Here is a 16,360-nt window from a genome sequence, read left to right on the forward strand (position 1 = left end):
ACAACCTGGCAACAACGCCAGAACTTTACTCTGCCCCTTTGAAAGTCTAACTATAAATGAAGCCCAAAGTTGATGGGGGAATCTGATAATTGCACCGCCACTTCCTAAATCTCTCAGCCAGCTGCCTGCCTTGCCTAGTGGAAGGAATTCTACCATTACTACAGAAAAACATTTAATCATAAGAGATACAGCAAAACAGGAGTTAAAGATCAGGCACATAATATTCCAAATCAAATCAAATTGTATTTGCCACATGTGCCGAATACAACAGGTGTAGACATTACAGTGAAATGCTTACTTACAAGCCCTTAATCAACAATGCATTTTTTAAAAATTAACGTTTTTAAGTGTTAAGTAAAAAAAATAAAAGCAAATAACTAGCAGTAAAATAAAATAACAATAGGGAGGCTATATACAGGGGGGTACCGGTGCAGAGTCAATGTGCGGGGGCACAGGCTAGTCGAGGTATATGAGGTAATATGTACATGTGGGTAGAGTTAAAATGACTATGCCTAAATAATAAACAGAGTAGCAGCAGCGTAAAAGAGGGGGATAGGGGTGTGGGGCAGTGCAAATAGTCCGGGTAGCAATGATTAGCTGTTCAGGAGTCTTATGGCTTGGGGGTAGAAGCTGTTGAGAAGCCTTTTGGACCTAGACTTTAGTACCACGCTTGCTGGGCGGTAGCAGAGAGAACAGTCTATGACTAGGGTGCTGGAGTCTTTGACAATTTTGAGGGCCTTTCTCTGACACCGCCTGGTATAGAGGTCCTGGATGGCAGGAAGCTTGGCCCCAGTAATGTACTGGGCCGTACGCACTACCCTCTGTAGTGCCTTGCGGTCGGAGGCCGAGCAGTTGCCATACCAGGCGGTGATGCAACCAGTCAGGATGCTCTCGATGGTGCAGCTGTATAACTTTTGAGGATCTGAGGACCCATGCCAAATATTTTCAGTCTCCTGAGGGGGAATAGGCTTTGTCGTGCTCTCTTCATGACTGTCTTGGTGTGTTTGGACCATGATAGTTCGTTGGTGATGTGCACACCAAGGAACTTGAAGCTCTCAACCTACAGCCCCGTCGATGAGAATGGGGGCGTGCTCAGTCCTCTTTTTTTTCCTGTAGTCCACAATCATCTCCTTCGTCTTGATCCCGTTGAGGGAGAGGTTGTTATCCTGGCACCACACGGCCAGGTCTTGGACCTCCTCCCTATATGCTGTCTCATCGTTGTCTGTGATCAGGCCTACCACTGTTGTGTCGTCAGCAAACTTAATGATGGTGTTGGAGTCGTGCCTGGCCATGCAGTCATGGGTGAACAGGGAGTACAGGAGGGGACTGAGCACGCACCCTTGAGGGGCCCCTTTGTTGAGGATCAGGTGGCTGATGTGATGTTACCTACCCTTACCACCTGGGGGCGGCCCGTCAGGAAGTCCAGGATCCAGTTGCAGAGGGAGGTGTTTAGTCCCAGGATCCTTAGCTTAGTGATGAGCTTTGAGGGCACTATGGTGTTGAACGCTGAGCTGTAGTCAATGAACAGCATTCTCATGTAGGTGTTCCTCTTGTCCAGGTGGGAAATGGCAGTGTGGAGTGCAATAGAGATTGCCTGAGTCTTCCTCCATTTCCCTCCCTCCCCAAGCAGCTTTAATCTAAGGCCTGAGAGATGATATCTGCAAAGACTTGAATTACACCCCGGATGAAAAGGAAACAGGGAATTAATGGAAGGTAATGAAGTCTGAGGTCTGCTCCAAAAATAACCCACAGCACTGCCTGGGTCTGGGACAGGGTCTGGCTTGGCTGCTGCAGCCTGTCTGTTGAGGCCTAGGGGATGGATGGAGGGAGGGAGCCGAAATGCTGACTTGTTGATTGGGGGACCTCAAATCTCCACAAAATGTCTTTCCAGCCTCTTAAGCAGGTTAACATTTATTGGGAGGAGTCTTGTCCTTGAGGCAGAATTGAGTGATTTCCGCTAGATGGGCCAGCTGCAAAGTCAAAATGTGCTATATTGTAAAAAAAGTTAGGGAGGGAGGGAGCCGAAATGCTGACTTGTTGATTGGGGGAGCTCAAATCTCCACAAAATGTATTTCCAGTTCCCACTAATTAACACTTTTTTCTCTGTCATTACTCTAGCTACAACTTAAGTGTAATTTAAGTTACAGATGTCTAAAAATAGAAGTGAGTGTCATTGTAGCTGCAGCAATGTGGACCTTGGGGTGAAAGGATAAAGAGTGCCCTAAATCCTCCTCCTACTCCCTCCTACTTAGCATGTAGGCTGATGGCTAAATGAAACATGACCTTCTGCCTATGGTCTCCCGCTATAGATACAGCGCCTTCAGAAAGTATTAATGCCCCTTGACTTTTTCCACATTTTGTTGTGTTACAGCCTGAATTTAAAATGCATTACATTGAGATGTTGTGTCACTGGCCTACACACAATACCCCATAATGTCAAAGTCGAATTTAGCTTTTAGAAATGTTTACAAAATAATTAAAAATTAAAAGCTGAAATGTCTTGAGTCAATAAGTATTCAACCCCTTTGTTATGGCAAGCCTAAATAAGTTTAGGAGTAGAAATGTGTTTAACAAGTTACATAAGAAGTTGCATGGACTCACTTTGTGTGCAATAATAGTGTTTAACATGATTTTTGAATGACTACCTCATCTCTGTACCCCACAGATACAATTATCTGTAAGGTCCCTCAGTCGAGCAGTGAATTTCATACACAGATTCAACCATAAAGATCAGGGAGGTTTTCCAATGCCTCGCAAAGAAGGGCACCTATTGGTAGATGGGTAAAAATAAAAAAGCAGACATTGTATATCTCTTTGAGCATGGTGAAGTTATGAATTACAATTTGGATGGTGTATCAATAAACCCAGTCACTACAAAGATACAGGCGTCCTTCCTAACTTAGTTGCCGGAGAAGAAGGAAACCGCTCAGGGATTTCACCATGAGGCCAATGGGGACTTTAAAACAGTTACAGAGTTTAATGGCTGTGATAGGAGGAAACATGATTTGACTCCTTTCTGTTTTCTCTCTAACAAGGATTCCATCCAGTAAAGTACATCGGATAAAAAAATTTATGATGACAGGCCTGAAGGAAACAGAACATTTGTTGGTAAACTTTCCAAATGTTGACAAAACAAAATCCGCTAGACAAGCTGGGATCTTTTTGTGTTGCTAAAATGTACTATGCGAGAAATGTCGGGGGAAACGATTGTATGTGCAAATATTGATTTAATTACAAAATAAAGTTGGAGTCACATGATGACGTTGTGTGGTCCTTCCACTACGACTCGTTGGGAACGCATGCAGTTTATTAGGCTACAGATGAAATAAATGATGATGAACTTCACAGGGTGGTGAAAGTACAGGGTTATGAGCTTGATGCTCCTTTCCAATAAATATAGAGGGTCCTATTCTGGTGACATGATCATCAATGCTTGGCTGCCGTTTGACGAATAAAAATAATCTTGCTCTTTTGTCCATAATAATCTCATCATGTTGGTTTAGGCTGTTTATAACTGCACTGTATCTGAGAGCTGTTGTCTAGAGGGCACGTGCCAATAACAGAGTGGGCACACTTGCTATATATTTTTTGTGAAAATACCATCAGTAGAGTTGAAAATGTGATGGAGATCCATTTCACTTGTATTTTTTATTTGGTACATGGGAATTGAACCACAAAAGTTATGTTTATGTGCACTACGTCATCACGCATAGTTTTTTTATCCACAACAAGTCAGTCTGATGGAAACATCTATGGTGGGAAAATGCACATATTGTTTTTATGCAGATTTTAGAATATTCGCATAAAAATATGTCGCCAATTGGATGGAAACCTAGGAGATGACATATAACTCGGCATTGAAAAAAGTTTAAATTTGTTCCGCCTGAGCGAGTCTGACCACTATGATGACACACAAAATGCATTTGATGGATCACGGGAAAAGGCTTTTGTAGGCGTCTGTTGTCGGCATCCAAATATTATCCAACTTGAATAAACGCTTGGAGGTAAGGACGACAGCAGTGGTGTAGCCTACGGACAATACGGATATCACTTAGGCCTATTATAGGCTACATAGCGCATTGATTTGAATAAATACTGCTGCTCTCTCATTTAGCTATTTACGCCTTACGGATTGTGGTTGTTGTGGATGGTTGTTCACAAATGTATATGTGTATTTTAATCCAACAATGGTTGAATTGAAGAAGTTTAATCTGCCTATCAATCATTGTTTTTGAAACCTGGGGTGTATTCATTATGGAAACCGTTTACCGTTTAAGAACCAAACGAAAGCAAACAGAGTTTCTATTGGACAAATTCAGGTAGGTCCCTCCCTGTTTCGTTCCGTTTGCTTCAATTTAACAAACGTTTAGCAACAGAATCGACGTAATGAATACGCCCCAGTGGACAGCCAGTGCAAAATGCACTCTTGCAACAGCTGCGTAGTGCGGATCCCAGCCTATGGAATAACAGTTTGAGTTCTTCCCTTCTAAACTCCCCCGTGGTATTGTGCTCCATACTGTCAAAAACTAGTTTCATTTAAGAAGACCAGGAATGGGGCTTTTATTCCTCAATCTAATTCGTGCTGATTGACAAAAAATTCCATAGGCCTAACAGACATGCTCAAATCCTCACACTTTTGATAGATTTAAACAGCTGCAAATGATCAAGATATCGAAGTGTCACCAACAAAAACGTCAACAATAGGCCTATAGCAAAATGCAGCATATGGCATACATTTTTCACATGCAAATAGCACTTTTCGGTAGTGCTCAAAGCATGCCATTCCATAATAGCAGCATTTCCTTTTCAACTCGAAGCCCAATCAGGCTTCTATGACAACAAAATCATAAACAACAGTGTAGGCTAATTAGTCCTTAGTTTTTGGGTTATGCTCAGGTAAAACAATTCGGCTAATCTATATTTCCATATTTCCATGTCCTATTTTTGAAGATCAAGGGGTATTAAATTAATTGGAATGATTAAAAATCTGACACTGTTATTTTTTTATATATTTTTTTATTATAGCCTAATCGTATTATTATCTGTAGTATAAAGCAATGGGTTAGAAGAAGCTTACATAACCAACCTATAAAGTGAAATGCAACATCCATTTATAGCCAGTATGTAAACGCTAACATTGATTTATCCTGCAATAGATGTTCAATTGGTAATATACATTTCTGTCTTCTTCTAATGCCTCTTAAGCAGGTTGATGTTTATTGGGAGGAGTCTTGTCCTTGAGGTAGAATTGAGTGATTTGCGCTAGAAGGGCCAGCTGCAAAGTCAAAATGTGCTATATTGTAAAAAAGTTATGAAAACAGAAATGTGCTTTTGGTCTTAATTTAGGGTTAGGCACTAGGGTTAGCAGTGTGGTTAAGGTTAGGGTTAGGTTTAAAATCAGATTTTATGACTGTGGCTGTACCAGCTTAACCTTGCGCCTCTTAAGGGGGAAATTACATTACTGAGTTTAGGTATTCCAAAAGTTATGTTACTGATTACAATTTTGGACAGGTAACTAGTAACTGTAACGGATTACATTTAGAAAGTAACCTGCCTAACCCTGACAATTCTAACCTAATTTACAGAGTGAAAAGAATGAAGTCTGTAGAGAATAAAAATATTCCAAAACATGCATCCTGTTTACAACAAGGCACTAAAGTAATACTGCAAAAAAAAATGTGGCAAAGCAATTCACTTTTTGTCCTGAATACAAAATGTTATGTTTGGGGAAAATCCAATCCAACACATTACTGAGTACCACTCTTCATATTTTCAAGCATAGTGGTGGCTACATCATATTACAGGTATGCTTGTACAGTGAGGGAAAAAAGTATTTGATCCCCTGCTGATTTTGTATGTTTGCCGACTGACAAAGACATGATCAGTCTATAACAGTGAGAGACAGAATAACAACAAAAAAATCCAGAAAAACGCATGTCAAAAATGTTATAACTTGATTTGCATTTTAATAAGGGAAATAAGTATTTGACCCCTCTGCAAAACATGACTTAGTACTTGGTGGCAAAACCCTTGTTGGCAATCACAGAGGTCAGACGTTTCTTGTAGTTGGCCACCAGGTTTGCACACATCTCAGGAGGGGTTTTGTTCCACTCCTCTTTGCAGATCTTTTCCAAGTCATTAAGGTTTCGAGGCTGACGTTTGGCAACTCAAACCTTCAGCTCCCTCCACAGATTTTCTATGGGATTAAGGTCTGGAGACTGGCTAGGCCACTCCAGGACCTTAATGTGCTTCTTCTTGAGCCACTCCTTTGTTGCCTTGGCCGTGTGTTTTGGGTCATTGTCATGCTGGAATACCCATCCACGACCCATTTTCAATGCCCTGGCTGAGGGAAGGAGGTTCTCACCCAAGATTTGACTGTACATGGCCCCGTCCATCGTCCCTTTGATGCGGTGAAGTTGTCCTGTCCCCTTAGCAGAAAAACACCCCCAAAGCATAATGGTTCCACCTCCATGTTTGACGGTGGGGATGGTGTTCTTGGGGTCATAGGCAGCATTCCTCCTCCTCCAAACACGGCGAGTTGAGTTAATGCCAAAGAGCTCGATTTTGGTCTCATCTGACCACAACACTTTCACCCAGTTCTCCTCTGAATCATTCAGATGTTCATTGGCAAACTTCAGACAGCCCTGTATATGTGCTTTCTTGAGCAGGGGGACCTTGCGGGCGCTGCAGGATTTCGGTCCTTCACAGTGTAGTGTGTTACCAATTGTTTTCTTGGTGACGATGGTCCCAACTGCCTTGAGATCATTGACAAGATCCTCCCGTGTAGTTCTGGGCTGATTCCTCACCATTCTCATGATCATTGCAACTCCACGAGGTGAGATCTTGCATGGAGCCCCAGGCCGAGGGAGATTGACAGTTATTTTGTGTTTCTTCCATTTGCGAATAATCGCACCAACTGTTGTCACCTTCTCACCAAGCTGCTTGGCGATGGTCTTGTAGCCCATTCCCGCCTTGTGTAGGTCTACAATCTTGTCCCTGACATCCTTGGAGAGCTCTTTGGTCTTGGCCATGGTGGAGAGTTTGGAATCTGATTGATTGATTGCTTCTGTGGACAGGTGTCTTTTATACAGGTAACAAGCTGAGATTAGGAGCACTCCCTTTAAAGACTGGTCATTTCTTTGTCAGTGGGCAAACGTACAAAATCAGCAGGGGATCAAATACTTTTTTCCCTCACTGTAATCGTTAAGGACTGGGAGTTTTTCAGGATAAAAAATAAACAGAATGGAGCTAAGCACAGGTAAAATCCCAGACACTGGGAGATGAATTCCCCTTTCAGCAGGACATTAACCTAAAACACAAGTCCAAATCTACACTGGAGTTGCTAACCAAGAAGACAGTGAATGTTCCAGAGAGGCAGAGTTACAGTTTTGAAAATCTATGGCAAGACCTGAAAATGGTTGTCTAGCAATGATCAACAACCAATTTGACAGAGGTTGAATGTTTTTTTAAAGAATAATGGGCAAATATTGTACAATCCAGGTGTGCAAAGCTCTTAGACTTATCCAGAAAGACTCAAAGCTGTTATCGCTGCAGAAGGTGATTCTAACATGTATTGACTCAGGGGTGTGAATACTTATGTAAATTAGATTTCTGTATTTCATTTTCAATAATTATGCACACATTTCTAAAAACATTTTGTGTGTAGATTGGTGAGAAAAAAAATATACTTAATCCATTTTGAATTCAGTCTAACACAACACCATGTGGAATAAATCAAGGGGTATGAATACTTTCTGAAGCCACTGTAGCCAAACAAATAAAGCTAGCGTAGCTCCTCTAGTGAAACTCTATAGCTACTGTTTGTAGAACTTGGCTGTCTGAGACTTATATTGACTATATGAGAACATCTTTGGAGCTAATCCCTACAGTCCTTAAGAGTAGAAGTGCTATTTTCCCAAGAGCCCGGTGCATTTGACAAGAGGCCCACTGTGTGTGTGTGAGTGTGAGTGTGAGTGTGAGAGTGAGAGTGAGAGTGAGAGAGAGAGAGAGGCAGAGAGAGAGAGAGAGGCAGAGAGTCCTGGGCTCGACCAGACAGAAGCCAAACCGCATTTCCTTTCTTGAGTAAAAGTTTACGGCCACATTTCAGTTGCGTGGGCCTCCGTCTCCCTCACTCTGCCGGGGGAAATGACAGAGTCCCCATAAAACCCACACTGACATGAGATAATGTGGTCGCCCACGGTTCCTGTTCCATTGGTCTTCACAGTCCCTACTCCCTAGCCCTGGCCCCTGTTCTGTCAGATACTGGAGTTAATAGCTATGTGGGTGGACAGTATGTGTGTGTGTGTCTGTGTGTGTGTGAGAGAGAGTGTGTGTTTGTGTGTGTCCCACATGCCGTATACTACAGGAGGACAGTGCCATGGAGGGGAGGGGGTTGTGTAGACGGTCTTGGGCCTATGCCTAGTAACAGGTGGAAGCAGCAGATTTCGTGGCACATTTTACACAGCCAGTGGAATTTCATGGGAAGTGGATATGAATGGCTTGTAGATGGATGTAGATGGAGAGGTGTGACAGTAGCCAAGACAGAAATAGAGCAGTGAATCTAAAAGTCAGAACCAGGGGCCCTGGACACAAAGCCTGCTGTCATAACACCCTTCACATAGTGCCTGCCTGGGGCCAAGAAACAGAGGTATTGTTCAATACTAGTGATGGATGGTTAGATGGATGGGGGTGTGGGAGAAACAGGGCCAGGTGTATGTGTATGGGGTGTCTGTGTTTTTAGGGGTTGTCTCTGTGGATGTGGCGTGTGTGTGTTTGGTACCGTCGCAGGTGAAATCGGGTTTAGCCACATCCTGGATGGGGATCTCCTTGAGGAAGGCAGGTTTTTGACAGCGAGGGTTCCCACTCACAACCCTGGTCTTCTTCAGCCACAGACCCAGCCAGGCCAGGTGACAGTCACACACATAGGGGTTGGACAGCAGGTTACTGAGAGAGAGAGATAGGGAGGGGGGGAGAGGTGAAAATGTGTCAATACTTGAGTCGGAATCATCATCATCATCAACAGTAGGGATTCTTCTGTAAAGTCTTTGTTGTCATTCAAAGAGAGACAACTATTTTTCATGCAATTTCTTTCCATTGAGAAATACTGCACCAAACATCTTCAGCACCAGTAGACACAAGTAAGCATCAGTAAGTACCAGTACGCTCCAGTAGACACCAGGAGACAACAGTAAGAACCAGTAGACACCAGTAAGCAGCCGTAGACACCAGTAAGCAGCAGTAGACACCAGTAAGCACCAGGAGACCCCAGTAAGCAGCAGTAGACACCAGTAAACACCAGTAAGCATCAGTAGACACCAGTAGACACCAGTAAGCACCAGTAAGCACCAGTAAGCTCCAGTAGACACCAGTAAGCACCAGTAAGCTCCAGTAAGCTCCAGTAGACAACCGTAAGAACCAGTAGACACCAGTAAGCAGCCGTAGACACCAGTAGACACAAGTAAGCAGCAATAGACACCAGTAAGCAGCCGTAGACACCAGTAAGCAGAAGTTGACACCAGTAAGCAGCAGTAAGCTCCAGTAGACACCAGTAAGCACCAGTAGACACCAGTAAGCACAAGTAAACAACAGAAAGCAGCCGTGGACACCAGTAAGCACCAGTAGACACCAGTAAGCACCAGTAGACACCAGTAAGCACTAGTAAACAACAGAAAGCAGCCGTGGACACCAGTAAGCAGCAGTATACACCAGTAAGCAGCCGTAGACACCAGTAAGCAGCAGAAGACACCAGTAAGCAGCCGTAGACCCCAGTAGACACAAGTAAGCAGCCGTAGACACCAGTAATCAGCCGTAGACACCAGTAGACACAAGTAAGCAGCCGTAGACACCAGTAATCAGCCGTAGACACCAGTAAGCAGAAGTAGACACCAGTAGACCCCAGTAAGCAGCAGTAGACACCAGTAAGCACCAGTAGACACCAGTAGACACCAGTAAGCACCAGTAAGCTCCAGTAGACACCAGTAGACACCAGTAAGCTCCAGTAAGCTCCAGTAGACAACCATAAGCAGCCGTAGACACCAGTAAGCAGCCATAGACACCAGTAAGCAGCCGTAGACACCAGTAAGCAGCAGTAGACACCAGTAAGCACCAATAGACCACAGTAAACAGCAGTAAACAGCAATAGACACCAGTAGACACCAGTAAGCTCCAGTATACACCAGTAGACACCAGTAAGCACCATGAAGCTCCAGTAAGCTCCAGTAGACAACTGTAAGAACCAGTAGACACCAGTAAGCAGCCGTAGACACCAGTAAGCAGAAGTTGACACCAGTAAGCAGCAGTAGACACTGGTAAGCAGCCGTAGACGCCAGTAAGCACCAGTAAGCACCAGTAGACACCAGTAAGCACCAGTAGACACCAGTAAGCACCAGTAGACAACAGAAAGCATCCTTGGACACCAGTAAGCAGCCGTAGACACCAGTAAGCAGCCGTAGACACCAGTAAGCAGCAGAAGACACCAGTAAGCAGCCGTAGACACCAGTAGACACCAGTAAGCAGCAGGCACCCGTAAGCAGCCGTAGACACCAGTAGACACAAGTAAGCATCAGTAGACACCAGTAATCAGCCGTAGACACATGTAAGCAGCAGTAGACGCTAGTAAGCAGCCGTAGACACCAGTAAGCACCAGTAAGCTCCAGTAGACACCAGTAAGCGACAGTAGACAACAGCAAGACAGCTGTGGACACCAGTAGACACCAGTAAGCAGCAGTAGACACCAGTAAGCAGCAGTAGACACCAGTAAACAGCAGTAGACACCAGTAGGCAGCAGTAGACACCAGTAAGCAGCCGTAGACACCATCAGACATCAGTAAGCAGCCGTAGACACAAGTAAGCAGCAGTATTCACAGTGGCAGATATTAAGTATAGAGTTGAACGTGCCTCCAGGAATGACTCATGGTCCAGATGGGAGGCAGAGAATGGCAGTTGACTGTGTGTAGCTAGGACTGTAATATGGTGTGTTTATTGACTGGAGCGCTAACACAGCCCACAGTTTACAGGGATAAGCTGGGAAGACCTTTCTTGTTTGAGAACGGAGGAGCTGAACGGAGAGCGACTCCTGTGCCATCACAGCGTGGATTCATTATAGGAGGCTGACCTTAGAATGCACCACCATCCACACGCCTAACCCGGCTTCACTGCAGAGATCTAACGCCTTACGCTAAATCTCGTCCCTTCTTCAACGTGTTTGATTAGAATTATTAGTACTACTGTATCCCACGGTAAAATAACTATTGTCATATTCACTACGAGAAGAGAAAACAGGGAGAAATAAAAGTCCCTTTGCTTTGTAACTTCCAGGCAGGCAGATGCTGTCATAAAACAAAATATCAAGAGCACCAGAAAAGTTGAGAACAGCTAATAAGAACAAACCAAAGAGCTGGTGATAGACTTCAGGAGGAAGAAGGAGAGCATCTCCTGTGGTCATCAAAGGGGTCACTGTGGAAAGGGTGGACTCATACAAATACCTTGGGGTGGTGATTGACGACAAGCTGCAGTGGAGAGAGAACACCTCAATGGTTTTTGAAAAAGGCTCAGCAAAGATTATTATTTTTAAGGAAGCTCAGATACTTCGATGTCTGCTTAAAGAAATGCTCCAAATGTTTTTTAATAGTGTTGTTTTACAGTGGTTTTCTGCTGGGGGGGAGGGGGAAACATAACTAGGGAGGATGCAGACAGGATGAACAAAATCATCAAGAAGGCTGGATCTACCATCAGCACCCACCAGGACAATCTAGAGCCCATCCTGGATAACAGGATCCTCAAGAGGCCAACACTAGCCACTCCCTCCACAATACCTGCCTGGAGCATCACAGTGATATAGTCAACACTAGTCACTCCCTCCACAGTACCTGCCTGGAGCATCACAGTAATATAGTCAACACTAGTCACTCCCTCCACAGTACCTGCCTGGAGCATCACAGTGATATAGTCAACACTAGCCACTCCCTCCACAGTACCTGCCTGGAGCATCACAGTGATATAGTCAACACTAGTCACTCCCTCCACAGTACCTGCCTGGAGCATCACAGTGATATAGTCAACACTAGCCACTCCCTCCACAGTACCTGCCTGGAGCATCACAGTGATATAGTCAACACTAGCCACTCCCTCCACAGTACCTGCCTGGAGCATCACAGTGATATAGTCAACACTAGCCACTCCCTCCACAGTACCTGCGTGGAGCAACACAGTGATATAGTCAACACTAGTCACTCCCTCCACAGTATCTGCCAGGAGCATCACAGTGATATAGTCAACACTAGTCACTCCCTCCACAGTATCTGCCAGGAGCATCACAGTGATATAGTCAACACTAGCCACTCCCTCCACAGTACCTGCGTGGAGCAACACAGTGATATAGTCAACACTAGTCACTCCCTCCACAGTATCTGCCAGGAGCATCACAGTGATATAGTCAACACTAGTCACTCCCTCCACAGTACCTGCGTGGAGCAACACAGTGATATAGTCAACACTAGTCACTCCCTCCACAGTACCTGCCTGGAGCATCACAGTGATATAGTCAACACTAGTCACTCCCTCCACAGTACCTGCCTGGAGCATCACCGTGATATAGTCAACACTAGCCACTCCCTCCACAGTACCTGCCTGGAGCATCACAGTGATATAGTCAACACTAGCCACTCCCTCCACAGTACCTGCCTGGAGCATCACAGTGATATAGTCAACACTAGCCACTCCCTCCACAGTACCTGCCTGGAGCATTACAGTGATATAGTCAACACTAGCCACTCCCTCCACAGTACCTGCGTGGAGCAACAAAGTGATATAGTCAACACTAGTCACTCCCTCCACAGTATCTGCCAGGAGCATCACAGTGATATAGTCAACACTAGTCACTCCCTCCACAGTACCTGCGTGGAGCAACACAGTGATATAGTCAACACTAGTCACTCCCTCCACAGTACCTGCCTGGAGCATCACAGTGATAGTCAACACTAGTCACTCCCTCCACAGTACCTGCCTGGAGCATCACGGTATTTGTATTTGTATTTATTATGCCAAGGCAGCAGCTACTCTTCCTGGGGGTCCAGCAAAACTAAGGCAGTTATACATTTTAAAAACATAACAATACATTCATAACAGATTTCAAAACATATTAAGTGTGTGCCCTCAGGCCCCTACTCTACTACCACATATCTATAGCACAAAATCCATGTGTATAGTATGTTATCGTGTGTTTGTATGCATGTGTATATGTTTGTGTTGATTCACAGTCCCCGCTGTTCCATAAGGTGTACTTTTATCAGTTTAAAAAAAATCTAATTTTACTGCTTGCATGAGTTACTTGATGTGGAATAGAGTTCCATGTAGTCATGGCTCAATGTAGTACTGTGCGCCTCCCATAGTCTGTTCTTGACTTGGGGACTGTGAAGAGACCTCTGGTGGCATGTCTTATGGGGTATGCACGGGTGTCCGAGCTGTGCGCCAGTAGTTCAAACAGACAGCTTGGTGCATTCAACATGTCAATAGCTCTCACAAATACAAGTAGTGATGAAGTCAATCTCTCCTCCACTTTGAGCCAACACTTATAGTCAACACTAGTCACCCCCTCCACAGTACCTGGAGCATCACAGTGTTATAGCCGACACTAACCACCCTCTCCACAGTACCTGGAGCATCACAGTGTTATAGCCGACACTAACCACCCCCTCCACAGTACCTGGAGCATCACAGTGTTATAGCCGACACTAGTCACCCCCTCCACAGTACCTGGAGCATCACAGTGTTATAGCCGACACTAGTCACCCCCTCCACAGTACCTGGAGCATCACAGTGTTATAGCCGACACTAACCACCCTCTCCACAGTACCTGGAGCATCACAGTGTTATAGCCGACTCTAGTCACCCCCTCCACAGTACCTGGAGCATCACAGTTTTATAGCCGACACTAGTCACCCCCTCCACAGTACCTGGAGCATCACAGTGTTATAGCCGACACTAGTCAACCCCTCCACAGTACCTGGAGCATCACAGTGTTATAGCCGACACTAGTCACCCCCTCCACAGTACCTGGAGCATCACAGTGTTATAGCCGACAATAGTCACCCCCTCCACAGTACCTGGAGCATCACAGTGTTATAGCCGACACTAGTCAACCCCTCCACAGTACCTGGAGCATCACAGTGTTATAGCCGACACTAGTCACCCCCTCCACAGTACCTGGAGCATCACAGTGTTATAGCCGACACTAGTCACCCCCTTCACAGTACCTGGAGCATCACAGTGTTATAGTCGACACTAGTCACCCCCTCCACAGTACCTGGAGTATCACAGTGTTATAGCCGACACTAACCACCCCCTCCACAGAACCTGGAGCATCACAGTGTTATAGCCGACACTAGTCACCCCCTCCACAGTACCTGGAGCATCACAGTGTTATAGCCGACACTAGTCACCCCCTCCACAGTACCTGTAGCATCACAGTGTTATAGCTGACACTAGTCAACCCCTCCACAGTACCTGGAGCATCACAGTGTTATAGCCGACACTAGTCACCCCCTCCACAGTACCTGGAGCATCACAGTGTTATAGCCGACACTAGTCACCCCCTCCACAGTACCTGGAGCATCACAGTGTTATAGCCGACACTAGTCACCCCCTCCACAGTACCTGGAGCATCACAGTGTTATAGCCGACACTAGTCAACCCCTCCACAGTACCTGGAGCATCACAGTGTTATAGCCGACACTAGTCACCCCCTCCACAGTACCTGGAGCATCACAGTGTTATAGCCGACACTAGTCACCCCCTCCACAGTACCTGGAGCATCACAGTGTTATAGCCGACACTAGTCACCCCCTCCACAGTACCTGGAGCATCACAGTGTTATAGCCGACACTAGTCACCCCCTCCACAGTACCTGGAGCATCACAGTGTTATAGCCGACACTAGTCAACCCCTCCACAGTACCTGGAGCATCACAGTGTTATAGCCGACACTAGTCACCCCCTCCACAGTACCTGGAGCATCACAGTGTTATAGCCGACACTAGTCACCCCCTCCACAGTATCTGGAGCATCACAGTGTTATAGCCGACACTAGTCACCCCCTCCACAGTACCTGGAGCATCACAGTGTTATAGCCGACACTAGTCACCCCCTCCACAGTATCTGGAGCATCACCGTGTTATAGCCGACACTAGTCACCCCCTCCACAGTACCTGGAGCATCAGCATCACAGTGTTATAGCTGACACTAGTCAACCCCTCCACAGTACCTGGAGCATCACAGTGTTATAGCCGACACTAGTCACCCCCTCCACAGTACCTGGAGCATCACAGTGTTATAGCCGACACTAGTCACCCCCTCCACAGTACCTGGAGCATCACAGTGTTATAGCCGACACTAGTCACCCCCTCCACAGTACCTGGAGCATCACAGTGTTATAGCCGACACTAGTCAACCCCTCCACAGTACCTGGAGCATCACAGTGTTATAGCCGACACTAGTCACCCCCTCCACAGTACCTGGAGCATCACAGTGTTATAGCCGACACTAGTCACCCCCTCCACAGTACCTGGAGCATCACAGTGTTATAGCCGACACTAGTCACCCCCTCCACAGTACCTGGAGCATCACAGTGTTATAGCCGACACTAGTCACCCCCTCCACAGTACCTGGAGCATCACAGTGTTATAGCCGACACTAGTCAACCCCTCCACAGTACCTGGAGCATCACAGTGTTATAGCCGACACTAGTCACCCCCTCCACAGTACCTGGAGCATCACAGTGTTATAGCCGACACTAGTCACCCCCTCCACAGTATCTGGAGCATCACAGTGTTATAGCCGACACTAGTCACCCCCTCCACAGTACCTGGAGCATCACAGTGTTATAGCCGACACTAGTCACCCCCTCCACAGTATCTGGAGCATCACCGTGTTATAGCCGACACTAGTCACCCCCTCCACAGTACCTGGAGCATCAGCATCACAGTGTTATAGCCTACACTAGTCACCCCCTCCACAGTACCTGCCTGGAGCATCGCAGTACAATGGCAGACATATTTATTTTACCCAGGTCCTTTTTACCATATGCAATGAAGCTATGATGCTATGAGGCTATGATGCTTACATGCTATGAGGCTATGATGCTGTGAGGCTATGATGCTTAAATGCTATGAGGCTATGAGGCTGATGCTTAAATGCTATGAGGCTATGATGCTTAAATGCTATGATGCTGTGAGGCTATGATGCTGTGAGGCTATGATGCTTAAATGCTATGAGGCTATGAGGCTGATGCTTAAATGCTATGAGGCTATGATGCTTAAATGCTATGATGCTATGAGGCTATGATGCTGTGAGGCTATGATGCTTAA

At 45.7% G+C, this 16,360-nt stretch overlaps 1 protein-coding gene across 1 annotated transcript in view; it reads right to left on the bottom strand.

The window, feature by feature from the left end:
• The window catches only part of slit3 (slit homolog 3), a gene marked incomplete at its 5' end in the record, with an annotated part of 237,039 nt that overhangs the window by 12,989 nt on the left and 207,690 nt on the right, over positions 1-16,360 (bottom strand). The window contains 2 exons of the mRNA XM_084147010.1: positions 1,751-1,809; positions 8,780-8,943. Of these exons, the coding sequence (XP_084003136.1) occupies positions 1,751-1,809; positions 8,780-8,943 (223 nt within the window). The remainder of the gene's footprint in view (positions 1-1,750; positions 1,810-8,779; positions 8,944-16,360) is intronic.

The sequence above is a fragment of the Coregonus lavaretus genome, assembly GCF_964263955.1.
Source record: "Coregonus lavaretus genome assembly, chromosome: 29".
NCBI classification, from domain to species: domain Eukaryota; kingdom Metazoa; phylum Chordata; class Actinopteri; order Salmoniformes; family Salmonidae; genus Coregonus; species Coregonus lavaretus.